Source organism: Engystomops pustulosus, chromosome 5 (assembly GCF_040894005.1).
Source record: "Engystomops pustulosus chromosome 5, aEngPut4.maternal, whole genome shotgun sequence".
Taxonomy (NCBI): Eukaryota; Metazoa; Chordata; class Amphibia; order Anura; family Leptodactylidae; genus Engystomops; species Engystomops pustulosus.
The window spans coordinates 63,308,195-63,329,401 of NC_092415.1; the positions used below are offsets into that span (position 1 = coordinate 63,308,195).

The window sequence follows — 21,207 nt, forward strand, 5'->3', positions numbered from 1 at the left end:
TTTTATGTCCACATTTAGCAGAGATAGAGGTCTAAAGTCCCCGCATGTGGACAGGGATTTCCCCGGTTTGGGTAGGACCATGATTGTTGCTTGTAGGGATTGAGCCAGGAAGGGAGTGCCGTTTGCTACCGCACATGTAGTAGTATGGGTGTGATATCTTCCTCAAACATTTTGAAGAACCGTGGTCCAGTGAAGCCATCTGGACCAGGACTCTTTCCGGATTTCAGATCTTTAATGACCCTTTTGATTTCATGTTCCATGAAATCCTGGTCTAGGGATTCAGAGCTCTCTTGTGCTATGGGCTTAGGCCCACATTTTGATAAATATTCCTCAATGTTCGTGGCTTTGGGCTGTGGAAGCTGTTGCTTATTATGATCTAAGTTGTAAAGGCGTTCATAAAAATTACGGAACTCGTCTACTATGCCCCGTGGCGAGTGGATTATGCCCTTGTCTGTAGAAGTGATAGAGTGGACATGTGTGCGTGGAGCCTTTGGGTGTAATACCCTCGCAAGCCACGAGCTGCATTTATCCCCATATTTGTAATAGCTTTTACGCAATCAGTTACGCGCGCATTGGGTCTTTTGATCTAGAATGCCAGAATCTTTTGTATCACTGCAGATAATTCTGCTTTGACAAGGTCAGATGGAGAGGTTTTATTGTTAGATTCGAGTCTCTCTAGTTTGGCTAATGATGTTGCTAGCTCGTGCATTTGAGCTTTTTTAAGACGTGAGCCGTGGGACATTAAGACACCCGAATATTTCCCTTTAATGTTCCCATAAATTTGCGTAGATCAATTAGGTGGTGGGAAATAAACAGATGGTCTATCCTGTGGTAATTATTGTCTGTTAAGGAATGATATGAGTAGTCGTGTGGGTGTAGAATTATCCACATGTCAATCAAATGCATCTCTCTAAGCGATCTCCTCAATCTATTCAACCGACCTAACGGGATGGCAGACTTACCCGTTGTGGAGTCTAGCGATGGATCAAAAGAGAGGTTGAAGCCAGATCTTGTTGCAGTGAGCTCTGCAGATTTTTGTGGCAGAAAACCTTTAAAAGAAGCATCACAAAAGCGAGTGTGTGAGCTTGGCGGCGAGTGTGCATTGATCTGAAGTGTGTGCAGTGTCTTAAGTGTGACTTAGGTTTAAGGGAAGGAGTACTTTTTGGATCCAGCAACAAATAGATAAGTGCATCTACATTTTTATTTCCTGATATTCATTGTGTGATTTTTATTGCAACCAAGTAGATCTGAAGGTATTTTACTTGCATAATCTGTATATTGTGTGGGGGGTATAGGGAGGCATTCACCTTGCTTATCTAGACAGTATAGTCACAGGTGCTGTCTAATTAATAGTGGGGTGTGGCTATCTAATTAGCAGCCTTTATATACTTCTGTGGTCAGTTTGTTTGGTGGTTTGCAGCCAGATCTTGTTGCAGTGAGCTCTGCAGATTTTTGTGGCAGATAACCTTTAAAAGAAGCATCACAAAAGTGAGTGTGTGAGCTTGGCGGCGAGTGTGCATTGATCTGAAGTGTGTGCAGTGTCTTAAGTGTGACTTAGGTTTAAGGGAAGGAGTACTTTTTGGATCCAGCCACAAATAGATAAGTGCATCTACATTTTTATTTCCTGATATTCATTGTGTGATTTTTATTGCAACCAAGTAGATCTGAAGGTATTTTACTTGCATAATCTGTATATTGTGTGGGGGGTATAGGGAGGCATTCACCTTGCTTATCTAGACAGTATAGTCACAGGTGCTGCCTAATTAATAGTGGGGTGTGGCTATCTAATTAGCAGCCTTTATATACTTCTGTGGTCAGTTTGTTTGGTGGTTTGCAGCCAGATCTTGTTGCAGTGAGCTCTGCAGATTTTTGTGGCAGATAACCTTTAAAAGAAGCATCACAAAAGTGAGTGTGTGAGCTTGGCGGCGAGTGTGCATTGATCTGAAGTGTGTGCAGTGTCTTAAGTGTGACTTAGGTTTAAGGGAAGGAGTACTTTTTGGATCCAGCCACAAATAGATAAGTGCATCTACATTTTTATTTCCTGATATTCATTGTGTGATTTTAATTGCAACCAAGTAGATCTGAAGGTATTTTACTTGCATAATCTGTATATTGTGTGGGGGGTATAGGGAGGCATTCACCTTGCTTATCTAGACAGTATAGTCACAGGTGCTGCCTAATTAATAGTGGGGTGTGGCTATCTAATTAGCAGCCTTTATATACTTCTGTGGTCAGTTTGTTTGGTGGTTTGCAGCCAGATCTTGCTGCAGTGAGCTCTGCAGATTTTTGTGGCAGATAACCTTTAAAAGAAGCATCACAAAAGTGAGTGTGTGAGCTTGGCGGCGAGTGTGCATTGATCTGAAGTGTGTGCAGTGTCTTAAGTGTGACTTAGGTTTAAGGGACTTAAGTTTGAGGGGCTTTAGCAGGTAACTGCTGTATTTTGTGTTACTTTGACTGTAGATTCTTCTTTCTGTGCATATTTCTATTGTAATCCCCATTAGAACAATGGACTCCATAAGTGGCATTGCTACACGGTGTACATCCTGTGCCATGTATGCTTTCCTTGAACAGCCGTTCGAGGGGGAATACTGCTGTGTGGGGTTTGTGAAAATTGCTCATCTGGAAGCCCAGATTCTGGATCTAAATGAGCAAGTTTCAAGGCTGCGGGCAATTGATAATATGGAACGAAGTTTGCTGCTCCTGGAGCACAAACTCTCTGGGGAAGATGGGTGTGGGGAGGGAAGTATGGAGGTGCAGAGTGAGGGGGCAGCTAGTTGGGTACCATGTAGAAGGCGGGGTAGAGGGAAGAGTTGTAGGGAGTCTAGTCCTGATCTGGTGCACCCCAATAAGTTTGCCAGGCTGGCGGATGAGGGGGATATCAGCTCTGGGGTAGCAATGCTGCAGAAAGACGTGGCCGCTAGCAACCAGGGGACTGTCTGCTCCGGTAAGAAGGATAATGGGAGCACAGGCAAGGTCAGACAGGTGCTGGTAGTGGGAGATTTGATTATTAGGGGATTACACAGGGCAATCTGTCACAAAGACCGTGCATACCGAACAGTGTGTTGTTTGCCGGGTGCTCGGGTTCGGCATGTTGCGGATCGGGTTGACGGATTACTGGGAGGGGCTGGTGAGGAACCAGCGGTCATGGTCCACATTGGCACTAATGACAAAGTAACAGGTAGGTGGAAGGTCCTTAAAAATGATTTCAGAAATTTAGGCCAGAAGCTCAGGGCAAGGACCTCAAAGGTAATTTTCTCCGAAATACTGCCTGTAGCACGTGCCACACCAGAAAGGCAGCGGGAGATCAAGGAGGTAAATAAGTGGCTCAAAAGTTGGTGTAGGAAGGAGGGTTTTGGGTTCATGGAGAACTGGACTGACTTTTCTGTCGGCTACAGGCTCTACAGTAGGGATGGGCTGCACCTCAATGGGGAGGGGGCCGCTGTTTTAGGGGAAAAAATGGCTAGAAGGTTGGAGGAGTGTTTAAACTAGAGACCTGGGGGGAGGGCAACTACACTTGTGCAGGGCAAATAGACAGTGTACATAGAGAGCTGGGAAGAGTCATAGTCCATGGGGGAGGAAGGGGGGCTGGAATGAGATTGGGGAATAAGGACAAAAGGAATACGGACAGGGAAAACCATATAAAGTGTATGTACACAAATGCTAGAAGCCTCACAAACAAAATGGAGGAACTGGAACTCTTGATGTTGGAGCGGAAATATGATATAGTGGGTATCAGTGAGACATGGCTGGACAGTAGCTATGACTGGGCTGTTACTATAGATGGTTATAGTCTTTTTAGAAAGGATCGTATAAATAAAAAAGGTGGAGGGGTTTGTTTATATGTGAATTCTCCCCTCAAGCCCGTCCTGCGAGATGACATCAGTAACGCAAATGTGGAGTCCCTAGGGGATGAGATAAGAGGAGGGAAAAAGAATAATAAAATATTCCTAGGGGTTTGTTATAAGGCTCCAAATATAATGGAGGCAGCAGAGGAAATGCTGATAAGTGAAATGGATGCGGCTTCAAAGCATGGTGAAGTACTTATCATGGGGGACTTCAATTACCCAGATATTGACTGGGGGGCAGAAACCTGCAGGTCCTTCAAAGGCAGCAGGTTCTTGTCAACAACAAAAGACAATTACCTGTCGCAACTAGTCCTGGAGCCAACAAGAGGGGGGGCACTGCTGGACCTTATCCTTACCAACAGACCTGATAGGGTATCAAAACTACAGGTTGGGGGGAACCTGGGGAATAGTGATCATAATATTATTGATTTTGTATTATGCTTTACTAAGAGCGTTAGTGAAGGGGCAACCAACACTCTAAACTTCAGGAGGGCAAATTTTCAGCAACTAAGGGAGAACCTTAAAGGCATAGACTGGGATAATGTTCTCAAAGACAAAAGTACCCCCCAAAAATGGGACTTTTTCTTATATATTCTGAAAAAGTCCTGTGAGAAACACATACCTTATGGGAAAAAGCATAAAAGGAACAAGAAAAACCCTATGTGGCTAACTAGTCTTGTAAGGAAAGCAATAAGCGAGAAAGATAAAGCGTTTAAGGTGCTAAAACGTGAAGGTAGCGATGAGGCATTACAGGATTATAGAGAGAAAAATAAATCCTGTAAAAAGCAGATAAAGGCCGCAAAAATAGAGACTAAGAGAAATATTGCCAGGGAGAGCAAAAATAGTCCCTAATTATTTTTCAAGTATATAAATGATAAGAAACTAAAAACAGAGAGTGAGGGTCCCCTTAGAAATAACACGGGGCTCATGGTGGAAGGAGATGAGGAAAGGGTCAATCTACTGAATGTCGCCTTCTCAACTGTCTTTACCCAGGAAAATCCCCTGGTGGAAGACACAATGAGGAATAATGTTAATTCTTTTTATAATGTCAACAGTTTAACCCAGGAAGAGGTACGGCGCCGCCTCGCAACCACTAAGATAGATAAATCACCTGGGACAGATGGCATACACCCCCGGGTTCTGCATGAATTATGTACGGTGATAGACAAAAAGTTATTTTTAATATTTGAAGATTCACTGAGGACTGGTTATGTTCCACAGGAATGGCGCATAGCAAATGTGGTACCAATATACAAAAAAGGATCAAATAGCGATCCTGGAAACTACAGACCCGTGAGTCTAACTGCTGTGGTGGGGAAAATATTTGAGGGGTTTATTAGAGATGCTATCCTGGAGTATCTCACTGGGCACAACCTTATAACCCAGCGTCAGCATGGGTTTATGAGAGATCGGTCCTGTCAGACTAATCTGATTGGTTTCTACGAGGAGGTAAGTTCAAGACTGGATCTGGGGGACGCTGTGGATGTTGTATATCTGGACTTTTCAAAGGCATTTGACACCGTGCCACATAAAAGGTTGGTATATAAAATGAGACTGCTGGGAATAGGAGAAAATCTGTGTATTTGGGTAAGTAATTGGCCTAGTGATAGAAAACAGAGGGTGGTCATTAATGGCACATTCTCAGATTGGGTTGATGTTACCAGTGGAGTGCCACAGGGGTCAGTATTGGGGCCACTTCTTTTTAATATTTTTATTAATGACCTTGTAGTGGGTTTACACAGTCAAGTTTCAATATTTGCAAATGATACTAAGCTGTGTAAAGTAATAAATACTGAGATCGATAGTTTAGCATTACAGAGGGATTTGTGGAAGCTTGAGGGATGGGCAGAGAAATGGTTGATGAGGTTTAATGTAGATAAATGTAAAGTTATGCACTTGGGCCATGGAAACAAAAAGTATAATTATGTTCTAAACGGTCAATTACTTAGTAAAACTGAAGCTGAAAAGGACTTGGGGGTATTGGTGGATGGTAAACTTAATTTTAGTGACCAGAGCCAAGCGGCTGCTGCTAAAGCAAATAAAATAATGGGATGTATCAAGAGAGGAATAGATTCTCATGATAAAGACATAGTTTTGCCCTTATACAAATCCCTGGTCAGACCACACATGGAATATTGTGTACAGTTTTGGGCACCAGTGTATAAAAAGGATATAGTAGAGCTGGAACGGGTGCAGAGGAGAGCAAACAGGATTATTAGGGGAATGGGGGAACTAGAATACACTGACAGATTAAAAAATTTGGGATTAATCAGTTTAAAAAAAAGACGACTGAGGGGAGACCTCATTACAATGTACAAATACCTGAACGGACAGTACAAGGATCTCACCAAAGATCTTTTTATACCTCGGCCTGTGACCAGGACAAGGGGGCATCCTCTACGCCTAGAGGAGAGGCGATTCTACCATCACCATAGACAAAGGTTCTTTACTGTAAGAGCAGTGAGACTGTGGAACTCTCTGCCGCAGGAGGTTGTTATGGCGGACTCTATGTACATGTTCAAGAGAGGCCTGGATGCCTTTCTGGAGAGAAAAAATATCATGGGTTATGGGGATAAAACATTTATTTAATTCTTAAAGGTTGGACTTGATGGACTTGCGTCTCCTTCCAGCCTTATATACTATGAAGTCTCCGCCTAAGATGATCTGTGAGCCGTCTGCAAACTCCGCCAGCTTCTGTAATGTGAAGACACCAAAGGGGATTTGTCCCTGGTTAGGAAAATAAATGTTAGCAAATGTATACACTTTGTTGGCATATGACAGTTTTATGAAAACATATCTACCATTAGTATCTACCATTACACAGTAGATGCATATATACACAGTACATACACAGTAGATGCATATATACACAGTACATACACAGTAGATGCATATATACACAGTACATACACAGTAGATGCATATATACACAGTACATACACAGTAGATGCATATATACACAGTACATACACAGTAGATGCATATATACACAGTACATACACAGTAGATGCATATATACACAGTACATACACAGTAGATGCATATATACACAGTATATACACAGTAGATGCATATACACACAGTATATACACAGTAGATGCATATACACACAGTATATACACAGTAGATGCATATACACACAGTATATACACAGTAGATGCATATACACACAGTATATACACAGTAGATGCATATACACACAGTATATACACTGTAGATGCATATATACACAGTATATACACTGTAGATGCATATACACACAGTATATACACTGTAGATGCATATACACACAGTATATACACTGTAGATGCATATACACACAGTATATACACTGTAGATGCATATACACACAGTATATACACTGTAGATGCATATACACACAGTATATACACTGTAGATGCATATACACACAGTATATACACTGTAGATGCATATACACACAGTATATACACTGTAGATGCACATATACACAGGATATACACAGTATATACACAGTAGATGCATATATACACAGTATATACACAGTATATACATAGTAGATGTATATATACACAGTATATACACAGTAGATGCATATATACACAGTAGATGCATATATACACAGTATATACACAGTAGATGCATATATACATATATATATATATATATATATATATGCCTATATACAGTATATACACATAAACATAGTAGATGCATTTATACACTGTACATGCATATATACACATATACACAGTATATACACATATACACACCTATACACAGTATATGCACATAAATAAACAGTATTTACACATATACACAGTAGATACATATATATACACAGTAGATACATTTATATGCTGTACATACATATATACACAGTATATACCCATATACACATAAATAAACAGTATATACGCATATACACATTATATGCATATATACGCTGTACATACATATATATATATATATACCCTGTATATACACATATACACATACAGATAAATACATATGTATATTCTTACCTTTTAGGATGACCGGCCGTGGCTTCAGGCAGGCGTTCGGGCGGTGGAGGGTCTTTTGGTTGTTGTTCGGTCAGGGAGGGGGTTGGTGGTGCTTCTTCAAGCGCGGGGGGGGGGCGGAGGGGGGGTCGCTTATTCGGCCGGGGAGGGGGTGGGTGGCGTTTGCTTGTTCGAGCAGGGGGCAGCGGGTGCTTGTTTGAGCAGCGGGCGGGGGTCAAGCGAGAAGGCTTTCTTCTTCAGGCGGGCCGCCGGGGGTTGGTTGCTCGGCCATGCATGACTGGGGTGCATGGAAGGGAATGGGCCGGCCGGCAGGCGGTAACCTGTTGCGGGAGGGGGCGTTGGCCACTAGTTGGAGGCGGTGTCACCTGTCCCGAGTGGGCAGCCTGGGAGGTGGAGGCGGTGTCACCTGTGACGTCGCGTCTCTGTCATGCGGGGAGGCGGTCACCCGTGTCTAGCGGCGGTGGGTATCTCAGGCGGGGGAACGTGGGTTGCGATCTGGTGGGGGCCCCTAGGGGGGGCAAGATGGTGGGGGCAGTGGGGCTCGAGCCCCGGGAGCCCCGCCTATAATCCGGCCCTGCTTCTAGTGAACGGAAGGTTGCAGATTTCCCACCATGACGGGCAGTTAATTGGAATGGGTATCCCCATCTGTACGTGATGTCTTTCTCACGAAGAAGGATCAGTAGTGGTTTAAGGGCTCTCCGCAGTTGTTGTGTGCGTCTTGCCAAATCAGGTAGTATTATTAATGGGCGGCCTTTGTAAGATAACGGCTCTGCAGCCCTGGCTGCTCGTAGGATGGCTTCTTTATCCTTAAAAAAATGGATGCGAAAAATGATATCTCAGTGCCTTGAGCCATCTGTAGGTTTGGGGCCCAGTGCCCTATGTATGCGGTCAATTTCAATAGGACGCTCCTTAGTGTCAGGTAGAATAGATGCAAAAAAAGCCCCTTATGCGAATATTGTTTCGCCTATGGCGATTTTCAATGTCGTCAATATGTGTCAAGATTTCAGAGAGTTGGTTGGAGTGGGCCTGTATTACTTGATGGTGGTCCGCTATAAGTTTAAGTGTGTGTTCCTGAGACTCCTCCATCTCCATCACTCTAGTGCCCACATGGTGTATATCTTGCCGCAGAATATTCATATCCCGCTTATGCGAGGTCTCAAGTTTGGCTAAAAGAGTCTCCAAATCACCTTTGGTTGGGATAGAGCGAAGGTGAGCTCGCCAGTCCCATGCAGGGTCTTGTGGTAAAAGATTTGGTGTTGCCAATGGTATATATGGCGGTGATGGTGAGGCCGCAGCCCATGCCGGCGATGAGCCCTGAGATCCCTCTGGGCTGAAGGTAAGGCGAGGTGTGCCGCTAAGGTGGGGGGAAGTCGGGTGATCCCCTTGGGGGTTGTTCATGTTGCGGCCTGATTCAGGCCATCCCCTTCATATATTGCATTACATATAATGTGACTGTGGGTCAAAATTGTATAATAAATGATGCCATTGTGTCTTCTGTATCAAGTAGATAAAGGACCCCTGCCATGCCCCTACCATCACCAATCATATCTTTATCTTTCTTAAGCCGATGCAAAGAATTATTTTAGCCCCCACATCAATTGTTCTACCAACATGGATTACTATAACTAGCAGTGGCAGGAGCCCTCTGTGGGGATAGGGGCCCTGGTCATAGAGTAAGTGGCAAGAGGAAAAATGAAGAAACAGCAGCATTTGTCCAAATTCTCCTCTTGAAGCAGGCTGACCATCCATAGAGTACATTACAGCCTATTGATATGATTGTTCTCAGTGTCTCAGGCTCCCCAGAAGAGCTGATGCTAATGGCCCATCTTCTATGTGCACAATGATACTGTAGATTTAGTTCTTCCAGCCCTTGTTTGTTTTATATGCAGGATAGATGTTTTCATAAGAGCGGATTATAATAGATAGGGTATCTACTATACAGGCAATGTCTTTGGGGCCCAGCGCTGATCATTATCTACTTTCTCCTAGAGAAAACATTCTTACTTTCCTGCAGGTGCCACTAGCTCAATGCAATGATATCATTCCAGCTTCCATTGAGTTCAGTAGAAGCTGCATTAATCATGATTTACTGCTCTCTAGTGGGGGCAATTGTATCATTATACATAATATAATCAATGTATTTATAGCAGGTAAGTTGTTTGGTGTAAATATAGTGAAAGAATGTGGTGTTTAGAATGAGCGCCACATTAGGCTATGTTCACTTGCTAGATATTTAATAAAGATAATGGCGTTTGTAATATACAGTATAAAATTCCCATGTACCTACTGACTTTAATCTATCCATAAAATCCCAAAAAAAGAAGCTGAACTCCAGATGCAAACAGATAAAAGTGAAGAAGAGTTTATTCCAGAACTGGTGAAGTTTCGGTGTGTTACCCCCTTTCTCATTATAGCTTTAATCAGTGGCTACATAGTGAGATAAATTACAGCCTAAGGGGGAAGATAATTTGGGGATAATTCTCTCTATGTATTCTTCTGAAGGTGATGTGTGTGATGTGCATGGAACCAAACCAGGACATACACAATATTAATATACCATGTAACATATACATAGTGTATACAGTATGTACACACATACATAAATCCAAATGCAGTAACCATACTGTAAAACACATGAATGATGATGTCACAATAACAGAGAATCTCCCACAATGGCTGATGACATCATAATGCCAGATCAATTCCAGCTGACTGTCCAATCAGGAGGCAGGAAAATAGCCACGCCCATTGAAAATTGACCAATCAGGAGCAAGATAGTGTAGTCCCGCCCCCTGGCTAAGGTATAAAAGGCAGCACACGCAGCCAGGTGGTCAGAGACAACATGGATCATCAGACAGGCAACATGGTGGAGCAGGTCATCCTGAAAGAATATAACCAGATCCAGGAGCAGCTCCACAGCCTGGATGAAGTGTACATCCAATACTACAGCAAACAGGATGAGGACAGCAAAAATGGTGAACAACTGGAGAATAAAATCTCAGAGGATGAAGAAACAGATGCAGAAGTGCAACCACAGGCATCAAAGAAGCTGGAGAAAGCTATGCGTAGACCAAGAAACCGCTTTTTAGCCCTGCTCCGGAGACCACGAAGGTGGATTGCTGGTCTCAAACACAGAGGAACCTATATCGTCAATGAGGAACCTTCTAATGAGATCCCTGGACCCAGTCATACCAACATGGAGGACAGTATGGCCAACAGCAAAGGTAGAAAATTGCTAAGGGTCAGCCAGGTGGTCAGAAAAAACATGGATCATCAGACAGGCAACATGGTGGAGCCAGTCATCCTGACAAAATATAACCAGATACAGGAGCAGCTCCACAGCCTGGATGAAGTGTACATCCAATACTACAGCAAACTGGATGAGGACAGCAAAAATGGTGAACAACTGGAGAATAAAATCTCAGAGGATGAAGAAATAGAGGCAGAAGCTGTGGGTAGACCAAGAAACCGCTTCTTAGCCCTGCTCCGGCGACCACGAAGGTGGATTGCTGGTCTCAAACACAGAGGGACCTATATCGTCAATGAGGAACCGTCTAATGAGATCCCTGGACCCAGTCATATCAACATCGAGGACAGTATGGACGGCAGCAAAGGTAGGAATTTACTATTTCTATGTCAAAGAAGTGTTTATTGCACATAGCACAGGGGTCCCCAAACTACGGCCCGCGGGCCACATGCGGCCCGCGGACCGTTTCTAACCGGCCCCTGACGCTTGGAGCCTTCGACTGTCGGGCAGGGGCTTCCGTCCGTCCGGACAGGAAGCTCCTGCCCGTCATTGTATAGTGCTCGATGCGGCCGGAAACGTCATCACACGGCCGCGCACCCCTTCCTGACCGGACGCAGCAAAATGATAGAAGAAGCGCAGAGAGGTGAGTATACCTAAAACGGCAGGAGAAAGGTTGTGGCGGCCGGGGGCCTTAATATATAACATTAATTATCAGGGGAAACAAAGGAAATAATTAGTTATCAGGGACAGCATGGGAAATAATTAATTATCAGGGGCAGCACAGGAAATAATTAATTATGAGAGGCAGAATAGGAAATAATTAATTATGACCGGCAGCATAGGAAATAATTAATTATGAGGGGCAGAATAGGAAATAATTAATGGTGGGGGGGTATAAGAAATAATTAATTATGAGGGGCAGTCTAGTAATTAATGGGGGGGCATTATTCGATAATTAATGGAGAGGGCTCCCAGTATATTTAATAATAAATTGATCCATTAATTAATTGATTGGGCCAATATATAAAAATAGTTCACAAGGGGGTGCAGTATATTAAATAATTTATTGAGGGGGGCCCCAGTGTATTACGGATGCGGTCACATGTACCGCTATTTATTTTTAAACGTTAGTCCGGCCCTCCAACGGTCTGAGGGGGACAGTGAACGGCCCCCTATGTAAAAAGTTTTGGGACCCCTGACATAGCACAATCGGTGTATGTAGTTCATATGGATATTTAATCTGTTGGCTGTGAACCTTTGGCACAGGTGCCAGAGATGACACTCAAAGCCATTTCTGTGGGCACTCAGACAATCGTCCCAGGACAGAGTTCACCAAATAGGACCAAATCTTCCTGCATTCCCAGGCCACTTAAGCCACACTTCATTGGCTGTTTGGAACTGTGGGAAAAGTGAGAAGGTGTTGACAGAACTGCATTATCTTTGAAGCTCATCCTTCTTTCTCTACAGAGAGACCCTGGAGAGAAGCTACAATGAGAGACTGAATTTTCTCTCCTTCTTTCAACTGTATTGGTGGCCTCAGGCGGCCGATACTATTGAAAGATGTGGAAGAACAGGTAGCAGTAAGTTACTGCTTAAAATGCCATGTTGACAATCCACGGTAAATAAGTGGATATTGGTTGTAGTTTGGGCACTCGGTCTCCAAACGGTTCGCCATCATTGGTTTAGACCATGTTTACACTGCACTGATTAAAAGAAGCAGTGATTGGTTGACAGTAAATTTACATTTATACATAGTGACACATATTGGACACAAATCTATTTGCTAAAATGTATTATCACCCTGCAAAATGTGGTTTTATTTACCGCGATAATATGCCATGTCTCATTCCACTGACATGATATATGTATATATGTTTTTTACAGCCAGTATGTCACATACAGAAGACCAGAAGGATGATGAAGGGAAACAGCACACCATAAAATCTTGCAGAAAGAAGATGGATACTTGTAGATCTGCACAGGATGTCCGCCGTAACCCCAGCTCTATTGACCCTACTACCAGAGAGGAGCTCCGCAGGTCTGCACAGTCATCTTCGAGCATCGGATACCAGGACACCACAGCTGAAACCTCTGTGGTAGAAGCCGGCACCTCTGCCCAAGCATCCGCTGCCACCGTGCCCCTATCACTGGAGTCCTTCACGTTCCACCGCTCACTGGGTCAAGGAGGCTTTGCTCAAGTCTACCTGGCGACAGATAGGATCCGCAGAGAGCGCGTCGCCATCAAGGTCATCGATAAAAGGGTTTACACTGAAGCTGGCAGCAGCTTTGAAGAGCGCCACATCCTTCAACTCTCCCATGCTAGCCCATTTCTCATCCATGGGCTGGCCGCCTTCCACACCCTTAACTTTGTCTATTATGTGATGGAAGTGGCCACTAGAGGGGACCTGTATGATCTTATTGTAAAAATCAGTCCTCTTGATACAGCGACTGTAAGATTCATCATAGCAGAAGTGGTCTGTGGTGCAGAATTCCTCCACAGCAAAGGGATTCTTCATCGTGATCTAAAGCCAGAAAATCTGCTCCTGACCACAGAAGGCCATATCAAAATCACTGATTTTGGCCTGGCTGTGAAAGGTGTTGCTAAGATGATTACAGATGACTGTAGGGGGACACCAGGATATGCAGCCCCAGAAATAATCTGTGGCTTACCACATGGAAGAGCCGTGGATTATTTTGCCATTGGTGTTATCCTCTATGGGCTGGTGACAGCAACGTTACCATTCCCTGGAGAAGGCCCAAGAGATTGTGAGCAATCTGTCCTCAATCATGAACCACACTTCCCAGAGTCACTTCCTCCTGACACAGTCAGCATTTTACAAGGACTGTTGTGCAAAGACCAGTTCCATCGCCTTGGAGTCAAAGGAGACATCAGGGAACATCAATTCTTCTCTGATATAAACTGGGAAGATGTGGAAGCTAGGAAGATGGCACCACCAGAGATCCTGAGGTCAGAAGCCATTAACCTCAATGTGGAAGATACTATGGACTATGCTGAACCACCACACTACATAAAATCTAAGTACCAAAATATGTTCAACCAGTTCAGCTTTGTATGTCCAGAATGGTCAACACAGTATCACCCTGTCATCACCAGGAACTGGGTGGCCACACTCTTTAGCAGATGGTCATCCCAATAATAAGAACAATCCAAGGACAATGGTGGTGGATGGCCCATTGCTCCCAGCCGAATTCTTCATCCCAATCTCCTAGTTCCTCCATAACTCCATCAAGAGGCCCATGTAGCTTGCAGCTTGACCACCAGTATAGTATAATCAGTGGAAGCAACACAACTGCAATGGAGCAGGTAAGTAGTAGGACGACATCCATTACTCTTCTCATTGTAGTGCGCAGTGCAAAGATGTGTATATAATGAATGATTTTTCTTCAGGTTGTGTATTAATGTGTATTAATCATTAGAAGTATCTGCTGCCGCCTTATCTTAACACACTGACAGGCAGAGGGTAACCACAATCAGTTAGATGAGTCTCTTGCCTGTAAGATGTATAATATGGAAATGATAGGTGTCCATAGCCATTGCTATATAAATGTGCATAGAATAAACTAGTGATTTAGGATCCGCTACTGAAATCCCAAATCTAGAATGAGCAGAGACTTCAATAAATCAATTATGAGGTCTCTGGATTTGTATGGTAGAAGATGATGTGTCATGTATATTTGTATCCTGAGCTCCATGTTTAGTCATAATCACTTACACACATTTTCTGTTGTTTCTGTAGATCACCGCTCCAGTTCAAGTCCTCGCTGTATCCTCCATAATGTGTGACATTTACCGAGCTTGACCTGCAGGTTGCGTCATGCACCTTCACCCCCGTGGATTTGACATGAGGTAGCAACTTGCTCCTTCACACACCGCAAATGGACTGCCTAAAGGTAGCATCTAGCATGTTTGCCTAGCGTCCATAGACCTTCTGAAGTTAGCCTCTGGCTCCTTCACCCACCGCAAATGGACTGCAAATAGATAGCATCTAGCATGTTTGCCTAGCGTCCATAGACCTTCTGAAGGTAGCCTCTGGCTCCTTCACCCACCGCAAATGGACTGCAAAGAGGTAGCATCTAGCATGTTTTCCTAGCGTCCATAGACCTTCTGAAGGTAGCCTCTGGCTCCTTCACCCACCGAAAATGGACTGCCAATAGGTAGCATCTAGCATGTTTGCCTAGCATCCATAGACCTTCTGAAGGTAGCCTCTGGCTCCTTCAAACACCGCAAATGGACTGCCTAAAGGTAGCATCTAGCATGTTTGCCTAGCGTCCATAGACCTTCTGAAGTTAGCCTCTGGCTCCTTCACCCACCGCAAATGGACTGCCAATAGGTAGCATCTAGCATGTTTGCCTAGCGTCCATAGACCTTCTGAAGGTAGCCTCTGGCTCCTTCACCCACCGCAAATGGACTGCCAAGAGGTAGCATCTAGCATGTTTGCCTAGCGTCCATAGACCTTCTGAAGTTAGCCTCTGGCTCCTTCACCCACCGCAAATGGACTGCCAATAGGTAGCATCTAGCATGTGTGCCTAGCGTCCATAGACCTTCTGAAGGTAGCCTCTGGCTCCTTCACCCACCGCAAATGGACTGCCAATAGGTAGCATCTAGCATGTTTTCCTAGCGTCCATAGACCTTCTGAAGGTAGCCTCTGGCTCCTTCACCCACCGAAAATGGACTGCCAATAGGTAGCATCTAGCATGTTTTCCTAGCGTCCATAGACCTTCTGAAGGTAGCCTCTGGCTCCTTCACCCACCGAAAATGGACTGCCAATAGGTAGCATCTAGCATGTTTGCCTAGCATCCATAGACCTTCTGAAGGTAGCCTCTGGCTCCTTCAAACACCGCAAATGGACTGCCTAAAGGTAGCATCTAGCATGTTTGCCTAGCGTCCATAGACCTTCTGAAGTTAGCCTCTGGCTCCTTCACCCACCGCAAATGGACTGCCAATAGGTAGCATCTAGCATGTTTGCCTAGCGTCCATAGACCTTCTGAAGGTAGCCTCTGGCTCCTTCACCCACCGCAAATGGACTGCCAAGAGGTAGCATCTAGCATGTTTTCCTAGCGTCCATAGACCTTCTGAAGTTAGCCTCTGGCTCCTTCACCCACCGCAAATGGACTGCCAAGAGGTAGCATCTAGCATGTGTGCCTAGCGTCCATAGACCTTCTGAAGGTAGCCTCTGGCTCCTTCACCCACCGCAAATGGACTGCAAAGAGGTAGCATCTAGCATGTTTTCCTAGCGTCCATAGACCTTCTGAAGTTAGCCTCTGGCTCCTTCACCCACTGCAAATGGACTGCCAATAGGTAGCATCTAGCATGTTTGCCTAGCGTCGATAGACCTTCTGAAGTTAGCCTCTGGCTCCTTCACCCAACGCAAATGGACTGCCAATAGGTAGCATCTAGCATGTTTGCCTAGCGTCCATAGACCTTCTGAAGGTAGCCTCTGGCTCCTTCACGCACCGCAAATGGACTGCCTAAAGGTAGCATCTAGCATGTTTGCCTAGCGTCCATAGACCTTCTGAAGGTAGCCCCTGGCTCCTTCACCCACCGCAAATGGACTGCCTAAAGGTAGCATCTAGCATGTTTGCCTAGCGTCCATAGACCTTCTGAAGGTAGCCTCTGGCTCCTTCACCCACCGCAAATGGACTGCCAAGAGGTAGCATCTAGCATGTTTGCCTAGCGTCCATAGACCTTCTGAAAGTAGCCTCTGGCTCCTTCACCTACCACAAATGGACTGCCAACAGGTAGCATCTAGCATGTTTGCCTAGCATCCATAGACCTTCTGAAGTTAACCTCTGGCTCCTTCACCCACCGCAAATGGACTGCCAAGAGGTAGCATCTAGCATGTTTGCCTAGAGTCCATATACCTTCTGAAGGTAGCCCCTGGCTCCTTCACGCACCGCAAATGGACTGCCTAAAGGTAGCATCTAGCATGTTTGCCTAGCGTCCATAGACCTTCTGAAGGTAGCCTCTGGCTCCTTCACCCACCGCAAATGGACTGCCTAAAGGTAGCATCTGGCATGTTTGCCTAGCGTCCATAGACCTTCTGAAGGTAGCCTCTGGCTCCTTCACCCACCGCAAATGGACTGCCAAGAGGTAGCATCTAGCATGTTTGCCTAGCGTCCATAGACCTTCTGAAGGTAGCCTCTGGCTCCTTCACCTACCACAAATGGACTGCCAACAGGTAGCATCTAGCATGTTTGCCTAGCGTCCATAGACCTTCTGAAGTTAGCCTCTGGCTCCTTCACCCACCGCAAATGGACTGCCAAGAGGTAGCATCTAGCATGTTTGCCTAGAGTCCATAGACCTTCTGAAGGTAGCCCCAGGCTCCTTCACGCACCGCAAATGGACTGCCTAAAGGTAGCACCTAGCATGCTTGCCTAGCGTCCATAGACCTTCTGAAGGTAGCCTCTGGCTCCTTCACCCACCGAAAATGGACTGCCAACAGGTAGCATCTTGCATGTTTGCCTAGCGTCCATAGACCTTCTGAAGGTAGCCCCTGGCTCCTTCACCCACCGAAAATGGACTGCCAACAGGTAGCATCTTGCATGTTTGCCTAGCGTCCATAGACCTTCTGAAGGTAGCCCCTGGCTCCTTCACCCACCGAAAATGGACTGCCAACAGGTAGCATCTTGCATGTTTGCCTAGCGTCCATAGACCTTCTTTAGGTAGCTTCTGGCTCCTTCACCCACCGAAAATGGACTGCCAACAGGTAGCATCTAGCATGTTTGCCTAGCGTCCATAGACCTTCTGAAGGTAGCCTCTGGCTCCTTCACCCACCGCAAATGGACTGCCAACAGGTAGCATCTAGCATGTTTGCCTAGCGTCCATAGACCTTCTGAAGGTAGCCCCTGGCTCCTTCACCCACCGAAAATGGACTGCCAACAGGTAGCATCTTGCATGTTTGCCTAGCTTCCATAGACCTTCTGAAGGTAGCCCCTGGCTCCTTCACCCACCGAAAATGGACTGCCAACAGGTAGCATCTTGCATGTTTGCCTAGCATCCATAGACCTTCTGAAGGTAGCTTCTGGCTCCTTCACCCACCGTAAATGGAATGCCATCAGGAATCATCTTGTATGTTTGCCTAGCGTCCATGAAAATCTCCATCAGTGACCATCAGGCTCTACCATTAGCGAGAGCATAGACCCAATCAAGAAGGTAGCACATGAAGAAGTCATAAAGACCTGTGGTATTTTCCACCAAGACGTCTTCTAATCCTTCCTGGGGCAACACAGAGGTTCAGTGGTTAGCACTGTGGCCTTGCAGCATCTGGGTCCAGATAGTTCATGGACAGCGCTGCATGGAGTTTGTATATTCTCCCTGTGTTTGCGTGGGTTTCCTCCGGGCACTCCGGTTTCCTCCCACATCCCAAAAATATACTGAAAGGTTAATTGGCTTCTCTTCAAATTGTCCCAAACATTAATGATGGTTGTCCCTGCACAACACCAACATCAACAGCAGGAGATAGATCCATCATAAAATAAAAGATACATTTGATGATTTTAAATACAATTGATGATTTCTGTCATTCATTATACAGATCATTCACTGCAATATGTGTCCGTAGAGTTTAGGCTAGAAGAGACAGCTGTTTTTCAGCATCTGAGGGGTTCATTATAAAGGTATCATGTAAAACAAATGTATTGTATAGGGGCAAGGTATATAACATTTACATGCTCTTTAAATAAAGAAGTTAAATACGGGGTTAGCTGGATGGAAATAAGAATTCCCCAGCCCAACTTCATGAATACAGCATCTGGGTATATCCATCATAGGATAATTGCAGAGACGTTCTGAAGGTAGCCTCTGGCACCCTTACCCACCGCAAATGGACCCCCAGCAGGTAGTGTAGCATCTTGCATTTCCTGCAATGAGCAGAATTAAACCAGGATTGAACCGGATTTGAACACATCATACTTTATGTAAGTAACACATCACTAATCTTGGCCACAAATAATGCTGTTTATAGCAATTACTATCATCGTCCCCCCTATTCTTATATCTCCACCATTATCCTAATATTCCCCCACCTACTAATGAATTCTCGATATCAACATCTCTTCTGACTACTCTAATCTACAAACTATCCACCTGACCTGCTCTCCACCACCTCCTCCACCCTCTCTCTGTAGAGCATTATGGAATGCACGTTCCATATGCAACAAAGTCACTGATATTCATGACCTCTTTATTTCTTGGAAACTGCTTTCCTGGGCCTGGCGGAAACATGGCTAAATTCTCCAGACACTGTTTCCTCTGCTGCGCTCTGTTAAGGTGGCCTCCACTTTACCCACACTTCCCGGAGCTGCAATAAATAGGTATTGGAATAGAATAGCCTCTGGTTCCTTCACCCACCGCAAATGGACTGCCAACAGGTAGCATCTAGCATGTTTGCCTAGCGTCCATAGACCTTCTAAAGGTAGCCTCTGGCTCCTTCACCCACCACAAATGGACTGCCAACAGGTAGTATCTTGCATGTTTGCCTAGCGTCCATAGACCTTCTGAAGGTAGCCTTTGGCTCCTTCACCCACCACAAATGGACTGCCAACAGGTAGTATCTTGCATGTTTGCCTAGCGTCCATAGACCTTCTGAAGGTAGCCTCTGGCTTCTTCCACCACTGCAAATGGACTGCCAAATGGTAGCATCTGGCATGTTTGCCTAGCGTCCTCAGACCTTCTGAAGGTAGCCTCTGGCTCCTTCATCCACTGCAAATGGACTGCCAACAGGTAGCATCTGGCATGTTTGCCTAGCGTCCATAGACCTTCTGAAGGTAGCCTCTGGCTCCTTCCCTTAACTTCTCTGACTAATAAAATATAAAAACATATATGGATGTCCTGTATAAATTATATCCATATATAGATCTCATCGCAAAATAATTAGGGAGAGAGAAGATATCTCACCTAGGGATTATCTAAAATATCTATGGTCTTTATGTGATTGTAAAAGGTAAGCCAATCTGTTTTCCTAACAACATGCAAAGTTGCATTCTCATCCAGATGTCTTCCTAAATATTGAAATAACTTTTGTGGAGCTTCAGCACAGAATTGCCTTAAATATTTCCCAAATTCATAAACATGAGTTCATATTATAATAGAAGTTTCAAATCCTGGAAGCACTGTACTGTTAATGTTCCTAGAGGTGCTACAGATAGTTGTGACCACATTCTGGTCAGTGTCTCAGTGGGTATGGGGGGAAGTTAGTTTTGGGGTTTCTTGCTCATCATGTATGTGAGCATTGGATGGAGAACAAGATAATTAACCAAACATCAGATAACATCTGGTTGAAAGCATTTAATGGATCAAACTATGCTCCACATCTACTTTTGTTGTTATATGTTGCTTTGTTATCATGTACATCAAATGATGGGCAAATCGCACAGCAAACATCAGCTGGGTAGTGGATTACATTCAGGTAACGTAGGTTGTTGTATAAGAGCACCCAAGAGTCTCCACCATAAAAAAATCACAGCTCCCATTAAGAATGAGGTCAACATGAACCAATCTTTTCACCCCATGTCACTTTTACCTTTAGTGTGTCCTGATTCGCTGCTAGATGCTATAACATATTATGGTTCAAAAATAGAGAGACAAAAGGGGGCAATTGTATCTGATGGCTAAAAATGAACAATTTAAAGTATAACGTTGTTAGTGAAAAAATGTTTATTTTTATATTAGCAATTTCGCACTGGACAAACATTTAAAAACACTTAAAAAGCACAAACATGATGTGCCTAAATCTGAGCATGGCCTGTTTGGGATGTCTGCAGGGCATGCTGCAGCTACCTATCCCCTGGTGTGCCTATTGGTATTGGTGTTCAAAGAGTGCTGTATAATGTACGATGAGCATATGTAGTATATGTGGTCCGCTAGGAATATAAAAATTCTATGCTCTCAGTTAAAAAAAATGCAGCACTAAAACAGTAAACGGTCCATGTAATATGAATGAGACAATATCACCATGTCCAATAGTTAGGGATAGGGGCTCTGCTCCCCACGCGTTCCGCCACCGTCTGGCTTCCTCAGGGGTAAACGTGTGTAGTTAAAGAGTGCTGTATTTAACCTCTATAGTGAGGTTAGTTAAGGGGTCTCACCTGTGTA

The 21,207-nt window shown here is 44.5% G+C and overlaps 1 protein-coding gene across 1 annotated transcript; it reads left to right on the forward strand.

Annotated features, from left to right (window-relative positions):
* The first annotated feature begins 10,697 nt into the window (after window positions 1-10,697).
* On the forward strand, window positions 10,698-15,427 carry LOC140134026 (uncharacterized). The gene is made up of 3 exons (XM_072154690.1): window positions 10,698-11,460; window positions 12,978-14,418; window positions 14,852-15,427. Exons 1-2 carry the CDS (start codon window positions 10,710-10,712, stop codon window positions 14,249-14,251), a joined length of 2,025 nt encoding a protein of 674 aa, XP_072010791.1. The 5' UTR covers window positions 10,698-10,709; the 3' UTR covers window positions 14,252-14,418; window positions 14,852-15,427.
* The last annotated feature ends 5,780 nt before the right edge of the window (window positions 15,428-21,207 follow it).